At 36.9% G+C, this 18,210-nt stretch overlaps 4 protein-coding genes across 55 annotated transcripts in view; 3 read left to right on the forward strand and 1 right to left on the reverse strand.

Moving 5' to 3' along the window:
- LOC103955201 (receptor-like protein EIX2) overlaps positions 1 to 9,172 on the forward strand; it is a 49,528-nt gene extending 40,356 nt beyond the window's left edge. For 31 of the 46 annotated variants that reach the window (XM_048568002.1, XM_048568006.1, XM_048568007.1 and 28 more), the window contains 10 exons: positions 461 to 693; positions 4,644 to 4,764; positions 5,605 to 5,716; positions 5,834 to 5,914; positions 6,192 to 6,306; positions 6,989 to 7,003; positions 7,233 to 7,446; positions 8,287 to 8,398; positions 8,516 to 8,596; positions 8,795 to 9,172. The gene's annotated coding sequence lies outside the window, so the exon portion shown is untranslated. Of the gene's footprint in view, positions 1 to 460; positions 694 to 4,643; positions 4,765 to 5,604; positions 5,717 to 5,797; positions 5,915 to 6,191; positions 7,447 to 8,286; positions 8,399 to 8,515; positions 8,597 to 8,794 lie in introns of all 46 variants that reach the window. The other 15 variants (XM_048568023.1, XM_048568035.1, XM_048568040.1 and 12 more) reach the window with 15 other exon arrangements.
- LOC103955197 (receptor-like protein EIX2) lies at positions 621 to 6,266 on the forward strand. The gene is made up of 4 exons (XM_048567945.1): positions 621 to 3,370; positions 4,644 to 4,764; positions 5,798 to 5,914; positions 6,192 to 6,266. The coding sequence occupies exons 1-4, from the start codon at positions 621 to 623 to the stop codon at positions 6,264 to 6,266; spliced, it is 3,063 nt and encodes a 1,020-aa protein (XP_048423902.1).
- Positions 9,173 to 11,508: 2,336 nt separating the features above from the next.
- Positions 11,509 to 15,129, forward strand: LOC125469910. Of its 5 annotated transcripts, none has more exons than XR_007252194.1 (5): positions 11,509 to 11,848; positions 12,161 to 12,281; positions 12,945 to 13,037; positions 14,384 to 14,550; positions 14,635 to 15,129. XR_007252194.1 is itself a non-coding variant. In XM_048568077.1 (4 exons), the coding sequence occupies exons 1-4, from the start codon at positions 11,793 to 11,795 to the stop codon at positions 13,746 to 13,748; spliced, it is 333 nt and encodes a 110-aa protein (XP_048424034.1). In that variant the 5' UTR covers positions 11,509 to 11,792; the 3' UTR covers positions 13,749 to 13,820. The 5 variants fall into 5 exon arrangements, 3 of the variants coding, with proteins under 3 accessions (XP_048424034.1, XP_048424035.1, XP_048424036.1); XR_007252195.1 differs by lacking the exons at positions 14,384 to 14,550; positions 14,635 to 15,129 and adding exons at positions 12,816 to 12,858; positions 13,444 to 13,667; XM_048568077.1 differs by lacking the exons at positions 14,384 to 14,550; positions 14,635 to 15,129 and adding an exon at positions 13,686 to 13,820.
- Positions 12,842 to 14,882, reverse strand: LOC108867786 (DNA mismatch repair protein MLH1-like). 3 transcript variants are annotated; one of them, XR_007252193.1, is made up of 6 exons: positions 14,399 to 14,540; positions 14,031 to 14,116; positions 13,708 to 13,918; positions 13,373 to 13,522; positions 13,131 to 13,252; positions 12,842 to 13,011 (listed from the first exon to the last, which is right to left on the reverse strand). XR_007252193.1 is itself a non-coding variant. In XM_048568071.1 (5 exons), the coding sequence occupies exons 1-5, from the start codon at positions 14,406 to 14,408 to the stop codon at positions 13,221 to 13,223; spliced, it is 489 nt and encodes a 162-aa protein (XP_048424028.1). In that variant the 5' UTR covers positions 14,409 to 14,540; the 3' UTR covers positions 12,842 to 13,220. The 3 variants fall into 3 exon arrangements, 2 of the variants coding, with proteins under 2 accessions (XP_048424028.1, XP_048424030.1); XM_048568071.1 differs by having other exon boundaries at positions 12,842 to 13,252; XM_048568073.1 differs by lacking the exons at positions 12,842 to 13,011; positions 13,131 to 13,252; positions 13,373 to 13,522; positions 13,708 to 13,918 and adding an exon at positions 14,646 to 14,882 and having other exon boundaries at positions 13,976 to 14,116; positions 14,399 to 14,559.
- Positions 15,130 to 18,210: the final 3,081 nt, after the last annotated feature.

The following is an 18,210-nucleotide window of genomic DNA, read 5'->3' on the forward strand; positions in this document are numbered from 1 at the left end:
TACCAGCATGTGTGGTGTAAAATATAACAACATATCCAAATCTGTTTTTCGGAAGCAAGTTGATAAGTTGTGAATTGTGATGGAACATGAAGACCCTTAATTCAACAACCCATCACAATCAAGTACCAGCTGTGTCGACAAGGGACCTGCAAACTTGTAAAATGGGTTGTGAACACCCACCAATCATTTCAGTTACCCTTTTTTCTTTTCTCCATCCGACGACTTTCGTTTTCAGCTCTCCTACCTACATCGATAATCTTTTCCTATAAATTCGATATCGTACTAATTTTAGTAGCTAAACATCTCACCAACAAAGCAAAAAAAAATTGTGTGTAATAATGGATAGCCATTGTCACCTCAGTATTGCTCACTATTTGCTTCTTTTGCTTTTGGTCTCTTCCTGCATGCAGAGTACTACTAAACTCTGTTTCTGTTTGGCTGGTGATGAAATTTCAAGCAGTGTGAAGACAGATTCATGCATTGACGAAGAAAGACAAGCGCTTCTCATCTTTAAATAGCATCTTGTTGATCATTCTGGTCGGCTTTCGTCTTGGGTGGGTCATGATTGCTGTCGATGGGAAGGTATTTCATGCAACAACAGCACTGGTCATGTTGTGAAGATGGACCTCCGGAATCCATATGACTTTTTGGACGATGATGAGTATGAAGAGTGGAGAAATGCTTCTTTGAGAGGTAAGATAAATGCTTCTCTGTTGAGCTTGAAACATTTAAATTACCTGGACTTGAGCCTGAATTCGTTTGATAGCATTCAAATTCCTAAGTTCATTGGGGAGCTTAAAAGTTTGCAATATCTCAATCTCTTCTATGCGTCATTTAGAGGAGAGATTCCATCTTCTCTTGGTAACCTGTCAAGCCTAAATTTTCTTGATCTCGGGTGGAACGGGAATGGGTTTGACTTATCTTCCAAAAATTTGAATTGGCTTTCTCACCTCACTTCCCTGAAATACATTAATCTCAATGGCGTTGATCTTAGCAGCACAAGAGTCAGTTGGGCATATGATATTAACATGCTTCCTTCATTGTTAGAGTTACATTTATCTTCGTGCAAAATTGAAAGCATTCCACTCTCACTGCAGAGCATTAACTTCCTTCCACTTTCACTACAGAGGATTAACTTCACATCACTGTTGGTCATTGATATGTCGTTTAATGGCATTAAAAGTTCTTCATTTCCCGACTGGTTTTTTAATCTTACCAACCTCGTAACACTTGATCTATCCTGGAATGATTTCTGGGATTCTTTTCCAAGTGAATTTTCAAACTTCAAATCTCTGCAAAACCTTGATTTATCTCATACAGGCTTAAAAGGTCAAATTCCTAAAGTCAGTGGAAATTTGTGCAAGTTAAAAGTCTTAAGTCTTTCAGGGAACAAATTTGATGGGGGGATTGAAGAGTTCTGGAGGAGTCTCTCAAATTGTCCAAGTAATACATTAGAGTCACTAGATTTGTCTTATTGCCAGCTTGAAAGCCAATTGCCGGTCTTTTTAGGAATGTTCAAAAGTTTGCAGAATCTCAACCTTGGAGAAAACAATTTGTGGGGCTCAATTCCAGATTCCATCGGAAACTTGTCATCCTTGAGAACACTAGCCCTCAATTCTAATAATTTGTCGGGCTCAATTCCAGATTCCATCGGAAACTTGTCGTCCTTGAGAACACTAGACCTCAGTTATAATAAGATGAACGACTCAATTCCAGAAAGTATTGGACAGCTCTATGAGCTAGTTTCCCTACTTCTGCTTGGTAACTCATGGGAAGGCATTCTAACGGAAGCCCATTTCATAAATCTTACCAGATTACAAGATTTTCAAGTTGGAAATATAAACCGACCCACGTCCCTCATTCTCGACGGGGCTTATGACATGGTTCCTCCTTTCAAGCTCTTCACAATTTATATCATAAATTGTCGGATAAGTCCTGGTTTTTGGGTATGGCTTCAAACTCAAACTGAACTGTCTGATGTTGCCCTTATGGGTAATGGAATCTCGGATTCCATACCAGAGGAATGGTTGTTGAAGATATCTTCCCAATGTGGCTATCTAGACTTGTCTTACAACCACTTTCGTGGAAACTTTCCATCCCATTTAAAATTTCCAAATTTAACGTATATTGATTTGAGTCATAATCAGTTGGAGGGCCCTCTACCACTTTGGTGTTTCCCTAATGTTGATTCCCTTTATCTAGAAGGTAATTTATTTTCTGGGCCAATCCCCTCAAATATTGACCAAATGATGCCCAAGTTGGAAGAATTGTTACTTGATGAGAATCATTTGAATGACACTATTCCTCCCTCTATTTGTAAGATGCAGAAGTTAAAAATCTTGTCTCTAAGGAGCAATCAGTTTTCGGGAGAACTCCCTCATGCATGGAATATGGAGAGCATTATGGTGTTTTTAGATGTTGGTCAAAACAATCTGTCTGGTAAGATTCCCACTTCATTGGGGGTACTACGTTCCCTGGAAATTTTAAAGCTCAACGACAACAATTTTGGTGATGAAATTCCTGATGCCTTGCAAAATTGTTCAAGTTTGAGGAGTATTGATCTTGGAGACAACAAGTTATCTGGGAAAATACCTCTATGGATAGGAGGGTCAAACGTATCTAAGTTGTCTAGGGTACGATTACGGTCCAACTATTTTAGTGGATGTATTTCCCAGCAACTGTGCAATCTTCAAGGCCTTCACATCCTCGACCTTAGTCACAACAGCCTTTCAGGTACTATTCCCATGTGTTTGGATAACTTAACTTCGCTAGTCAATGATGATTCTTATGTAGAACGTTATGATGGGTTTGAGCAAGCCACACTGACACTAAAAGGAGAAGAACTTGTGTACAACACAACTCTATATCTTGTAAAGAGCATTGATCTTTCATCAAACAATTTAAAAGGTGAAATCCCTGAAGAAATAAGCAGCCTCATTATGTTGGGCACCTTGAATTTGTCCATGAATCAATTAATTGGAAAGATCCCTTCCAAGGTCGGAAACTTGCGTTGGCTTGAAACTGTTGATCTCTCACACAACCACCTTTCGGGACAGATTCCTCAAAGCTTGTCATCTTTAACCTCTTTGTCCCACCTGGACTTGTCTTACAACAACTTGTCTGGAAGAATTCCTACTGGAAACCAGCTTCAAACGCTCAATTTTTCGTCCATTTATGTGGGCAATCAATGGTTATGTGGCGTTCCTCTCTCAACTAAGTGCCCTGAAGATGACCCTTTTATTGCTAAGGATGCAAAGGAGGAGAATGAAGATGGAAAGGATAAGTTGTGGCTCTATGTCAGTGTGGTACTTGGCTTTATCGTAGGCTTTTGGGGCGTTTGCGGCACATTGATCTTAAAGACATCGTGGAGGTATGCCTATTTTCAATTCTTCGATGACATCAAAGATAAGGTAGCACTAACAATTGCATTAAAAGTGGCTCGTTTCAAAATGTTTTTATTCTGAAGTTTGATTGCCCTAATATATAATGTGATGTTTTTCCCCTTCTACTTTGTGTTTTGGTACTTGCAACATATGTATTAAATAAAAGAATCCTTCAGTAAGTGTTCCCACAAACAATTATGTAACGGTTATCCATTTAATACAAGAATTCTATCTAGTTTGTACTTATGAATCGCATAATACAATCTACCGATGTAATGTTGCAATTTAACAAAATAACATTACGAAGTAGATAAGCACACGTGTGTATTCTTCTCTTTTACACTTGAATGTCGTCCAACTCGGCGAGTGGTAGTCCACCTCTACCGCCTTCTCGATGCTGCCAAAACCATACCAAAATTGGAGGAAGAATTGGTGGTTCGATATCGTCGAGGGTTTTCTGGGATCCTGTTCCTTGCAGAGAGAGAGGTGGGAGAATTCGATGGCGTCTTCCGGGTTCCTGTCCCTTGCCGACAGAGAGATGGGAGAGGTATTTTGGCGTCTGTTGCAGAGAGAGATTAGGGGGTGGGTCTAGGGTTTGCACAGAGGGTGGGTGGGCGATTCAATTGAGGGGCTAGGGCTAGAGGGATGGGGGCTCCATCTCTATTCTCGCTTGCTGAAACTTTCCGCTCTTCAGGTAATCTCTCAGTTGAAAGCTTCTAATTATTTTTTTTCATTTGGGTATTTTTTTTTCTTTGGATTTATGTATTTTTTATGAAACAAATTGATGAAATCAGAAAAACGGATTTAGTAAACAAATTGATGAAATTTTTATTTGCGTGCCCTGTTTTTGATTTGTTTGGTTCGGCTTTTAGAGAAATTTTTACTTGCTGGTACCCTTGATTTTCCAGTGACATTTGTGCAGCCTGCATTTAATCATATGATGATTTATATAAGCTTTTTCTTTGCTCTCTTTTTTCAAATCTTTCTAATTGTTTATGTGCAATTTTGTCGAGATTTCTTGGAGTTAATTTTGTTCAAAGACCAAGTATTGTTCTTCAATTAAGATTTCTGGGTTTTTTTTTTTGTTGCTTCTGTTCTGTTAAATTAGTCATCTGGATGTTAATTTAGTTCAAAAGCTAAGTATTGTTCTTCAATTAATCTTACAAGAAAGCATATGAGAACGTGGCACACTAGTGTTCGATCAAATGTGTCTGAGAATCTGTCAATATGATATATTATAATTTTGACTCTCCTCTTCAGCTCCGGCCCCAGGTGCGTGCAGGCGATGTGGGCCTGGTCAACGATGTCTTCATTCACAGTTCCGGACAACAGTTCTGAACCTCTGGCGATTCCGACTGAGAAAGAGGTCAATAACAGCAAGGTAACGGAATTCAATGTTTTGTGTTTGTTATAGAGGCATTTTTGCAACAGTGTATCCGAGAATATTTCTAGATAGTCTGTCCAGATAGCTTAGAATGTGTTTCATGATGCATATGGCTGAAGCGGTTTTGGCTACATTTTGGATTGCTCATTAATTTTTTTGTTGAGCTTGGCTGGTACAAATACATATAAGAAAAGTACTATCCTGTTATCAACTTTTAGTTAGGTTCAAATTTAGAATGCATTTTTACTCATGAGGCATTGGGGTAGAGTGCCTGTGTTCTGTGTTTTGTTGTTATTTTTTCATCCTTTTAAATTTTGTTATGGATAAGTGATCACATTTATGAGTGTCAACCATTTATCCTCATTCATATTCAAATATAATATAATATCGATTTTGTAAGAACTTTTTGTCAATAATTTATGAATTTTTGTCGGTGAAACAATTTTCTAGCAGCATTTGGTCGGATGCTAGTAATTTTTGTACTGCTGGATAATTATTTGTTTGTCTCAGCTAACAGAGTAAATATGGGGTTCTATACACAACATAATATGGAATTTAGCCGAGAAATTTCAAAACAAAGTTTAAACTTTTTGATATGGCAAAAAACAGATTCTCTTCTTTCTCAAAACCCTCAAATTTGTCATATGGTCAGGTTTTATTTGGTCGCTTGTTTATGTTTGCGACAAGAATATAAGTCCAAGGATGCCTTGTTGAAAATGTCTGTGTCCCATGTGCTTCATCTTCTGCTGGTTAAACCAGAAATATAACTGTTGGATCATTTGCTAGCAATTAGTAGATGATTAATTTCCCTTTTGTCGTAAATTATGGAACTTCCAGGAGCTTGGAGGGCTCTCAGGTCCAATGAGGAAGGATGTTTCACAAGTTCGTAAGAAAGATCGATGCGATTAACAAAGAGTTAAAGCCACTAGGACATATCTGCGAGAAGAAGGTAACAGAACTTGGATTTTTACCACATTTTGGTTTTAATGTTTACTGCTATGCATATGCAATTATGGATAAATTCGTGCAGGTTCGTGATGAATTTTGGGTTTGTAACTTGTCACAGGAAAAGGAATACAGAGATGCACTTGAGGCTTTCAATGAAAAGAACATAGAGAAAGTGCAACTTATCACAAAGCTAAGGGAGGTTAGTTTGTTAAACAATTTTTTACTTGGCATAGCTAGGGTTGCAATTTCATGGATGATTTGAACTCTAACCAGTCTGGCCAGTTTGGAGTTAGAGTGGACAAATTACCAATCCTAAAAAATTTGGGCTTACCTCCGGTTAGGAGTTCAACCCGTCCAAACTCTCAACCGATGCTAGTTATCACTCATTATATTTCGATTCAGTAAAAGTGTACAAAGTGCTTATATAATTCAATGTTTTGAGATTGTTTGTTGTGTTGTTGTTACATTTGATGCAGCTGGTGAGCGAAAGTGAGAAGACGAGGATGAAGAAGCTGGAGGAGATGAGCAAGAACATAGAAGCGTTAAAGTGAAGAAATAGCAGCGAATGGGGGTAACTGATGATTTGATTAGGTTTGTGTCATGATGTTTTTAAGCTGAGTTTTTCAATGTATATATATATGGGTGGTGATTGTCATTTGTTGTAATTTCTAAATTGGTTTGTTTCATTAATTAATTAGTGTTGGCTGATTTAGGCAGGAAAATACCCTTTAAATTTAAACAGGTTTGTAACTAAAAGCATCTGGCCTTGCATTTTCCTTCTCATTTTTCCATATATCCAAACACTGTAAGCTCCATTTGCTGATATCTCTCCTGGTCTTCAAGAACACCATCAACCACGGTGAGTTTATCAAAAAACCCACCATCCCCATTTTGGTTGGTTTTGTTTGTTTTGTTCTTTTTTCCTTTTTTTGGGGTGTGTGTTTGACCCGGAGCTTACATGTGTTCGATGAGGGAAGAGAAATAAGGTTGACTGCTTCTGAGGTTGATGAAATTACCAGTTTCCCTAGTGATCCAAGGGCACGTCAATGGATGGAAGTAGGATTTTCTCTCCTTCTATTCTTATCCGCTTCTCTTCCTTTCTCTCACACATTGTTTTATTGTCCCTTGATTTTCCAGTGACATTTGTGCAGCCTGCATTTAATCATATGATGATTTATATAAGCTTTTTCTTTGCTCTCTTTTTTCAAATCTTTCTAATTGTTTATGTGCAAATGGGGTTGAACATATTAATGAGTGGTGGTGTTGTTTGCAGCAAGCTCCGTTCAAGGTAATTTCATTTCTTATAGACAATTTTGTCAAGATTTCTGGGTTTCTTTTTGCTTCTTCTCTGCTAAATTACTCATCTGGAAGTTAATTTTGTTCAAAGACCAAGTATTGTTCTTCAATTAAGATTTGTGGGTTTTTTTTTTTTTCGTTGCTTCTTTTCTGTTAAATTACTCATCTGGATGCTAATTTAGTTCAAAAACTAAGTATTGTTCTTCAATTAATCTTACCAGAAAGCATATGAGAACGTGGCACACTAGTGTTCGATGAAATGTGTCTGAGAATCTGTCAATATGATATATTATAATTCTGACTCTCCTCTTCAGCTCCGGCCCCAGGTGCGTGAAGGCGACGTGGACCTGGTTGATGGTGTCTTCATTCACAGTTCCGGACGACAGTTCTGAACCTCTGGCGATTCCGACTGAGAAAGAGGTCAATAACAGCAAGGTAACGGAATTCAATGTTTTGTGTTTGTTATAGAGGCATTTTTGCAACAGTATATCAGAGAATATGTCTAGATAGTCTGTCCAGATAGCTTAGAATGTGTTTCATGATGCATATGGCTGAGACGGTTTTGGCTACATTTTGGATTGCCCATTAATTTTTTTGTTGACCTTGGCTGGTACAAATACATATAAGAAAAGTACTATCCTTTTATCAACTTTTAGTCAGGTTCAAATTTAGAATGCATTTGTATTCATGAGGCATTGGGGTAAAGTGCCTGTGTTCTGTGTTTTGGTGTTATGTTTTCATCCTTTTAAATTTTGTTATGGAAAGTGATCACATTTATGAGTGTCAACCATTTATCCTCATTCATATTCAAATGTAATATAATATCGATTTTGTAAAAACTTTTTGTCAATAATTTATGAATTTTTGTCAGTGAAACAATTTTCTAGCAGCATTTGATCGGATGCTTGTAATTTTTGTACTGCTGGATAATTATTTGTTTGTCTCAGCTAACAGAGTAAATATGGGGTTCTGTACACAACAGAATAGGGAATTTAGCCGAGAAATTTCAACAACAAAGTTTAAACTTTTTGATATGGCAAAAAACAGATTCTCTTCTTTCTCGAAGCCCTCAAATTTGTCTTATGGTCAGGTTTTATGTGGTCACTTGTTTATGTTTGCGACAAGAATACAAGTCCAAGGATGCCTTGTTGAAAATATCTGTGTCCCGTGTGCTTCATCTTCTGCTGATTAAACCAGAAATATAACCGTTGGAACATTTGCTAACAATTAGTAGATGATTAATTTCCCTTTTGTCGTAAATTATGGAACTTCCAGGAGTTTGAAGGGCTCTCAGGTCCAATGAGGAAGGATGTTTCACAAGTTCGTAAGAAAGATCGATGAGATTAAGAAAGAGTTATAGCCACTAGGACATACCTGCCAGAAGAAGGTAACAGAACTTGGATTTTTACCACATTTTGGTGTTAATGTTTACTGCTATGCATATGCGATTATGGATAAATTCGTGCGGGTTCATGATGAATTTTGGGTTCGTAACTGGTCACAGGAAAAGGAATACAGGGATGCACTTCAGGCTTTCAATGAAAAGAACAGAGAGAAAGTGCAGCTTATCACAAAGCTAATGGAGGTTAATTTGTTAAACAATTTTTTACTTGGCATAGCTAGGGTTGCAAATTCATGGATGGTTTGAACTCGAGCCAGTCTGGCCAGTTTGGAGTTAGAGTGGGGGCGGTTGAGCCTGCTTTGACAAACTACCAATCCTACAAAACTCTCAACCGATTCAATGTTTTGAGGTTGTTTTGTTGTGTTGTTACATTTGATGCAGCTGGTGAGCTAAAGTGAGAAGACGAGGATGAAGAAGCTGGAGGAGCTGAGCAAGAACATAGAATCTTTAAAGTGAAGAAATAGCAGCCTATGTGGGTAACTGATGATCTGATTAGGTTTGTGTGATGATGTGTATAAGGTGACGTTTTTCGATGTTTACATATATGGGTGGTGATTGGCATTTGGTGTAATTTCTAAGTTGGTTTGTTTCATCAATTAGTGTAAAACATTTGGCTGATTTAGGCAGGAAAATACCCTTTAAATTTATACAGGTTTGTAACTAAAAGCATCTGGCCTTGCATTTTCCTTGTCATTTTTCCATGTATCCAAACACTGTACTACACTACTTCCAAGTGTAATGTGGGGTTCTTTGAATTTATTCCTATTCTTTGTTTTATTTTTTTATCGATTGCGAAGGCCATGATATTTATGTAATAATGTCAAGTCTTATGAGTGTTTTTGGGACAAATGGAGTGTATTTTGTTCAATTTTTCGTTAGTACTCCGCTCTATACGATGTTATTCTTAGAGGTAATGGAATCTCGGATTCCATACCAGAGGAATGGTTGTTGAAGATATCTTCCCAACTAACCCGACTATACTTGCCTTACAATCAATTTTGTGGAAACTTTCCATCTCATTTGAAATGGCCAAATCTAACGTTAATTAATTTGAGTCATAATCAGTAGGAGGGCCTATTCCCATTTCGGTGGGCCGCTAATGTACTTGCCCTTTATCTTAAAAGTAATTTATTTTCCGGGCCAATGCCTCAAATATTGACCAAATGATGCCCGAGTTGCACATATTGTCACTTGATGAAAATCATTTAATGGCACTATTCCTCCCTCTATTTGTAACATGCATGAGTTGCAAATGCTCTCTAAGGAGCAATCAATTTTCTGGAGAACTCCCTCATGCATGGAGTGTGGAGAGCATAATGGCGTTTCTAGATGTTGGTCAAAACAATCTCTCTGGTAAGATTCCCACTTCATTGGGGGTACTAAGTATGCTGGAACTATTAAAGCTCAACGACAACAATTTTGATGGTGAAATTCATGATGCCTTGCAAAATTGTTCATGGTTGAGAAGTATTGATCTTGGAGACAAGTTATCTGGGAAAATACCTCTATGGATAGGAGGGTCAAACGTATCTAAGTTGTCTAGGCTATGATTACGGTCTAACTATTTTAGTGGACATATTTCCCAACAACTGTGCAATCTTCATGGCTTTGGCATCCTCGACCTTAGTCACAACAACCTTTTGGGTATTATTCCAATGTGTGTGGGTAACTTAAAATCTCTGGTCAATGATAGTTATGATCAATACTCTTATGATGGGGTTGAGCAAGCCACACTGACCGTAAAATGAGAAGAACTTGTGTATAATAGCACTCTATATCTTGTAAAGAGCATTGATCGTTCATCAAATAATTTACAAGGTGAAATCCCTGAAGAAATAAACAGCCTCATTCTATTGGGCACCATGAATTTGTCCATGAATAAATTGAGTGGAAAGATCCCCTCCAAGGTTGGAAACTTGCGTTGGCTCGAAACTCTTAATCTCTCACACAACCACCTTTTGGGATAGATTCCTCAAAGCTTATCATCTTTAACCTTTTTGGCCCACTTGAAATTATCTTACAACAACTTGTCCGGAAGAATTCCTTTTGGAAACCAACTTCAAACACTCAATGTTTCATCCATTTATATGGGCAATACATGGCTATGCAGCGTTCCTCTCTCAACTAAGTGCCCTGAAGATGACTCTTTTGCTGCTAAGGATGCAAAGGACAAGAATGAAGATGGAAAGGATAAGTTGTGGCTTTATGTCAGCATGGTACTTGGCTTTATCGTAGGCTTCTGGGACTTTTGCAGCACATTGATCTTAAAGACATCGTGGAGGTATGCCTATTTTCAATTATTCGATGACATCAAAGATAAAGTAGCATTAGCAATTGCATTGAAAGTGACTCATTTCAAAAGGTTTTTATTCTGAAGTTTGATTGTGCTAATATATAATGTAATGTTTTTCCCTTTCTACTTTGTGTTTTGGTACCTGCAACTTATGTATTAAATAAAAGAATCTTTCAGTAAGTGTTCCCACAAACAATTATGTAACGGCTGTCCATTTAATACTAGAATTCTATCTAGTTTGTACTTATCAATTGCCTAATACAAAATATATATGCAACGTTTATCTGTGTAATGAGATGTGTGAATAGCACATCCATTAATAAACTAACATTATGAACTAGATAAGCACATGTATGTATTCTTTCCTTTTACACTTGATGTCGTTGAAAACGGCTAATGGTGCGTAGAATTATCAGAGAGACGAGCCATACGGCCCACTTCCAACAACATCAATATTGTCCCCAACTTGGTAATTACCACCTGCACAATCCGTCAAGTGTGAGGTTTTATCACAAAAGGTCTCGGTATTAGTTGGAGTGGGGTGAAGATATTTAAACTCTTATTTTCTTATTGATACAGTCGACGTGGAACATAATTAGTGGGTCACACGTGGGAGATCTACACAACGACAACCACGTAGAGCCAAAGGAACTCACCCTACATGCGGGGCCAAAGGACCCACCATCATCGCGTGGGGCCAAGGAGACCACCCATCACGTGACAGTACAGTATGGGCCGGCTAGAGGGATGGGGGCTCAATCTCTGTTCTCGCTTGTTGAAACTTTCCGCTCTTCAGGTAATCTCTCCGTTGAAAGCTTCTAATTAATTTTTTTCATTTGGGTATTTTTTTTTCTATGGATTTATGTATTTTTTTCCCCCAGTGAATTCGAAATGAAATCAGAAAAACCAATTTAGTAAACAAATTGATGAAATTTTTATTTGCCTGCCCTGTTTTTGATTTGTTTGGTTTGGCTTTTAGAGAATAAAGTAGCTTGCTGCTACCCTTGATTTTCCAGTGACATATGATGATTATTAAGCTTTTTCTTTGCTCTCTTTTTTCGCATCTTTCTAATTGTTTATGTGCAAATGGGGTTGAACGTATTAATGAGTGGTTGTGTTGTTTGCAGCGAGCTCCGTTCAACGTAATTTCAGTTCTTAAAGACAATTTTTTCAAGATTTCTGGGTTTCTTTTTGCTTCTTCTCTGTTAAATTACTCATCTGGAAGTTAATTTTGTTGAAAGACCAAGTTTCTTTAATTAAGATTTCTGGGTTCTTTTTGTTGCTTCTTTTCTGTTAAATTACTCATCTGGATGTTAATTTAGTTAAAAAACTAAGTACTGTTCTTCAATTAATCTTACAAGAAAGCATATGAGAACGTGGCACACTAGTGTTCGATGAAATGTGTCTGAGAATCTATCAATATGATATATTATAATTCTGACTCTCCTCTTCAGCTCCGGCCGCAGGTGCATGAAGGCGACGTGGTCCTGGTCGACGGTGTCTTCCTTCACAGTTCCGGACGACGGTTCTGAACCTCTGGCGATTCCGACTGTGAGAGAAGTCAATAACAACAAGGTAACGGAATTGAATGTTTTGTGTTTGTTATAGAGGCATATTTGCAACAGTATATCAGCGAATATTTCTAGATGGTCTGTCCAAATAGCTTAGAATGTGTTTCATGATGCGTATGGCTGAAGCGGTTTTGGCTACTTTTTGGATTGCTCATTAATAGAATGCATTTGTACTCATGAGGCATTGGGGTAAAGTGCCTGTGTTCTGTGTTTTATTGTTATGTTTTCATCCTTTTAAATTTTGTTATGGATAAGTGATCACATTTATGAGTGTGAACCATTTATCCTCATTCATATTCAAATGTAATATAATATCGATTTTGTAAGAATTTTTTTGTCAATAATTTATGAATTTTTGTCAGTGAAACAATTTTCTAGCAGCATTTGGTCGGACGCTAATAATTTTTGTACTGCTGGATAATTATTTGTTTGTCTTTGCTAACAGAGTAAATCTGGGGTTCTGTACACAATAAAATATGGAATTTAGCCGAGAAATTTCAACAACAAAGTTTAAACTTTTTGATATGGCAAAAAACAGATTCTCTTGTTTCTCAAATCCCTCAAATTTGTCAGATGGTCAGGTTAGGTTTTATTTGATCACTTGTTTATGTTTGCAACAAGAATATAAGTCAGTATGATATATTATAATCCTGAATCTCCTCTTCAGCTCCGGCCACAGTTGTGTGAAGGTGACATGGTCCTGGTCGACGGTTCGGAAGCTCTGGCGATTCTGACTGAGAAAGAGGTCAATAACAAGAAGGTAATGAAATTCAATGTTTTGTGTTTGATATAGAGGCATATTTGCAACTTTGTATCAGATAATATTTCTGGATAGTCTGTCCAGATAGCTTACAATGTTTCTGCTCTTCTGCTTGGTGGGTTTTGTTTGTTTTTTTCAGAAGATAAGTGCAATTCTGTCTATTGTTCCTGAAATGTTTGTGTCTCAATGATGATTTCCTGATTCAGAAGGCTTACCTGCATAACAAAAGAGTTCATTTTTTTGATAAAAATGTATATATTTGGCGTTTTAAAGGCTCATGAATCTTCTAAATAATCTCACACAACCCTAAACACTAGAAAGTAGAAGCACCATACCTCTCTCTTTGTTTGGGTGAACGTTCACATCAACATGTTCAGGTGGTAACATAATTGACATGTATATGAAGGGTTTTGATGCTTTTGGCAATGTTGCAGCATAAACAACTTCTAGAGCTCTCTTCAGATCACTGCAATCTACCGATCTATCTGTGGTTTGAAAGAAAAACGAATAAGAAAACATATCAATGATGTAATTCTGACATCAGTATGTTAAAACAAAATTAGGGGACTACTTATATAAATAGCCTCCAAGGCGTGAAATTAGAGAACTGTCACCTACGATTTACTCTAATTTTCTTGTGTTGATAAGGCATTGCATGAATACTTCATACCATTTATAAAAAGCACCATGGTCATCTTCTTCGCAACATAATTGGAATCGGAGATAAAGCCGTCCATCTGAAAAACTGAGCTAGAAGGATCTTTATCTGAAGCTTCTATTTCATCAGACTGCGAGCAACAGACACCCCCGTACACCGATCGAATTGCATCAATCCCTGATGCTGTGGAAACAGAATGAACATCTGCTCCAGCAGCTCCATGCTGACAGTAATAGCATACAAAAAGATTTTAATCGGGATTTTGAATTTCTAGCCATGAAAAAGATCGGTGAAGTAGAAAGACAAGTTCTGTAGTGAATGAAACAGCAACCTACCTTTCTGCAGGGGGAGCTAACATTCATATGATGAATTGCAAACCGGCTTAGCAAATCTACAATCTTTGAATGATCATCAGCAGAATCTGATAACAATACCACCGCTTAATTCACCAGTAAAGATAATTTCATCCCATTAAACCAAAACATAGAAAGTAATTCATCACATTCATTGGGAAAATTTTAAAGTTTAACTGCTCTAATTGTTACCCTGAACCCACAAAATTCTAATTATTTCAAAACTAAATCATAAATTACAAGCATAACACAATAATTATCACTCAGATTAAAATGAAAAGGCCATTTCTTTCTATGAACAAATCATATAACTTTCTTGGAATTTCATCAAACAGGTAATGGGCACGCACCTATGGCCATGCAACTGGCCTTTGGTAATAGTGGTGACGGTGACGTGAGCTACGTATGTCATGCTGGCAAGTGCTTCTCCTCTGAACCCCATCGACTTTATCGACTGCCAGTCCTCAAACGCCGAGTGTTGCCGCTCACACGGTATCGGCAGGTCCTCATACTGCAATGAATCGTAAATTCGTAAATAAATTTAGAAATAATTCAAAATTTAATAAAATGGAATAAATGAGTGCAGAAGGGACTGACGCGTATGCCTTGGCCGTCGTCGGAGACTTGGATTAGTTTGAGGCCGCCGTCCTTGACGACGACGTTGATGGAGGAGGAGCGGGCGTCGAGGCTGTTCTCGACGAGCTCTTTGACGGCGGAGACAGGGCTTTGGATGACCTCGCCGGCAGCGATTCGGTTCAGCAGAGACTCTTCTAGGAGGTGAATTTTGGGAGGCTCCGTCGCGACTTGCTCTTCTTCTTCTGCTTCAATTTCCATTTCCGTTGCACTGCACTCGTTTGGAAGCGCCAAATTTTCCCGGCACCGTCAAAATGAAGAAGAAACGAGTTATTTATTATTTTTTTTTTTTATATTTTTTTGGTTCAATAGAGGAGAGTAAAATTAGGTTAAGAATTGCGTTGCCATTTAATATTACGGTGAATAGTATTTTTCTTTATTTATATGTGAGAGATTTTAAGTTCAATTATTATTAATGACAAATTTAAACTAGATTATTATGGTTAAACCAATGTGAGACTTCATTCTTCTACTCGTTTGTTCAAAAATGAAAGAATCACATTACAAAAATATACATAAGCGTACTAACAGTGAAAGAGGTATATTTCAGATATAAAAATTATATTTACATTTCATAAGTTTTTGGTAATAAAGGCTTAAAGTTTTTAATAGCATCTATGGTAGACAAAGAACACTAAAAAATGTCGACAAGAGGCAAGAGTTTGGTCGAGATAACCTACAAAACACGATAAACTCGAGTTAATCTATTCATTAGCCACAAAATTTCATCTTAGAATAAACACGACAAAGTTCACAACTTTAAATTATGTGTAAAAATTCATCAGAAGTGTGCACTAATTCACCAAGAGTGTAGTTGTTGCTCGCACCTACAATTCTAAGATATCTAAATGTGAATTTTCTCAATTATAGGTTAAATAAATGATTCGAAGTTCGCTTTCACGGTAAATAAATAAATAAATGAGTAATTCTCCTTTTATTGTTCTAAAATTTTTAAAAATTTGATCATTTTTCATACAAGTTTAATTTTTTTTGCACTTTTGTACTTCCGTTGATTTGTTTTGTCAAATGCTTTGTTAATTAATAAAGTGGCATGGCTTTAGTTGACGATGCTGTCATGTCATCAATTAACAAAAATATCAATGATCAGGTTAACAAAAGTTAGGTTTTTACCTAAAGCCTGTAACCTCGCAAAGGAATTTCATTACATCCCACACTAAATGAGATTCTGTTGATGTACGAGTTAAATTATGGACATGGCCTGTGAGATTTTATCTTCAAAGGCACCGGTTCGAGTAATAGTAAAACCACCTTCTTCTTTTTGCAAGTAATAGTGGATTACTCACACTACTACAAAATTAACTTAATGTGTTGGAGAGTGGTGGCGGTTTATACGATATAGTGTTGAATAAAAGGTAAAGAAAAGGTTTTTTTTTTTTTTTTTTTTTTTTTGGGGGGGGGGGTGTTGTTGATCTGGAGTTTGCATGTGTACGGATTGGTGAGGGAAGAGAAATAAGGTTGAGAGGGAGTTTGTATTCAGAGAAAATGAGTTGTATGTGGAGTCTGAGATTGATGAAATTACCAGTTTCCCAAGTGCTCCAAGTGCATGTCAATGGATGGGAGTAGGATTTTCTCCCCTTCTATCACTACAAAACAAAGTGTCATTAGCGAGGGTCAAATGTCGTCGAAAAAAGCATTTTTCCGTCACAAATACTTATTGCCGCAAATAGTAAGTCATACTCACTTGGATTGCCAATCGCCTCTCTATTGTCTCTTCCAATCCCTTTCATCAAGTATGATATATGAATTTCCACGGCTAGCCATAAGGATTTTCCACCAAAGACTAATTGGTGTGCCAAGACTTCCACGGCTAGCCATCTCATTCATGCATTCACCATATCTGCTCCTACACGGCTTCATTAAAATTTGGAAAAGTCCATAGGAAATCTCGTGTATTCCTTATTAGTGAAAAACAAATAAGAAAGCAACGAGTGTAACAATGACTATTTTAGACTGTTAACAACAATTTCACCGTTTAGAAAATTTGTAAATAATGACACAATAGTCATATCCAAGTAGTGACTACCAATCTACCAGCATGTGTGGTGTACGCAATGGACTTGCAAACTTGTTCAACCCGACACAGCTAAATCCGTTTTCGTAATTTACCATAAGAAAAGAACAGTAAATAAGATGATAAGTTGTGAATTGTGATGGAACATGAAGACCCTTAATTCAAAGTCTCTGCTGCATATGGATTTCTACAACCTGTCACAACCAGGTACCAGCTGTGTTGACAAAGGACTTGCAAACTTGAAAAAGGGGCTGTGAACATCCGCCACTCATTTTGTTTTCCAATAAATCGGTTTTTTAACATAGGGAATTTAGGCTACTTAGTACTACAGTCTATTGGTATTCCTTTTCACTTGTAAGTGAGAGGTCTTAGGTTCAATTCTCTTCCAAGGTGAGTTTGAACTACATTATTACTAGCTCATTGTGAGGCTAAGCCCACCCCCTCTCTTTAGTGTAAATAATATCAATTGTTAAAAAAAAATAATAATAATAAAAAAAAGGACATAGGGAATTTGGAATTTAAAGGAAAACAAGAAACAAGACTAAATTCAAAACAGGAAATAAAGCAAATCCTAATTGAAAGATGCGAACCTAAATCCATAAGAGCAACGAAAGCTAAATATGTTCTCACACTTTCCGCTTTTATTATTCTCCAACAGGGTCCAAAACTAGGGTTTACATGGCATATGTTAAATCAGGAAGAAACCAAAGTGGTGTTAATTAGGATTATATTTCATAAAGATGATCATTGTAATCCTAGGAATAGTATGATTACTTGTGTAAGAAGGAATCACAATTCTTGAGTGAAACTAATTTTAGTCAGACTAGTACACGGATATACCATGATAATCACTATATATAAAAAGGAAAAGTAATTTATTTTTTTAAGTACAATGATATATTTTATACTAAGAGGATGGTGGAGTTTGGCTAAATCAGACAATGGGCAACCTAATTTAGTATCAAATTTGTCATTCACGAGATTCGAACCTAAAACTTCTCACTTACAAGTGAAGAGGAATACAACCAGATCGTAGTACTTCAGTAGTAAAAGAAAAAGTACTTAACAGCTATATATATATCTCACAATTAGCAAAACCTTTTCACATCTCTCTCCCTCTCGTGCGTACCATAGTCAATACTGACAACGCTTACACAGTATATGTTATACATACTATTTGGATATGTTCAAGTTTGTTTCAGTAATTTTTCCTTGATGAAGAGTCTTTGGTTTGCTTTCTATTATGTTACTAGTTGCATGGAAGAGTGCATTTTGCTCGCTATCCTTCAATGGTCATGACCATTATCATTTACCACTTATATTAATTGCGATTGAATTAGTTTAAGTTTTGAGATTTAAGTAGTAAATAAATCTGATCACATTCATCAACAATAATTCATGTGGCGGTAAATGTACACAAAAATACACTTTGAGTGGAAAAACTAGGGTTAGAAGAAAACCATTTCATTGAATCTCGTGCAATCATTAAAACCAGTG

This window comes from the organism of the source record quoted next, unplaced genomic scaffold, assembly GCF_019419815.1.
Source record: "Pyrus x bretschneideri cultivar Hongxiangsu unplaced genomic scaffold, Pyrus_bretschneideri_v1 Contig47, whole genome shotgun sequence".
NCBI classification, from domain to species: Eukaryota; Viridiplantae; Streptophyta; class Magnoliopsida; order Rosales; family Rosaceae; genus Pyrus; species Pyrus x bretschneideri.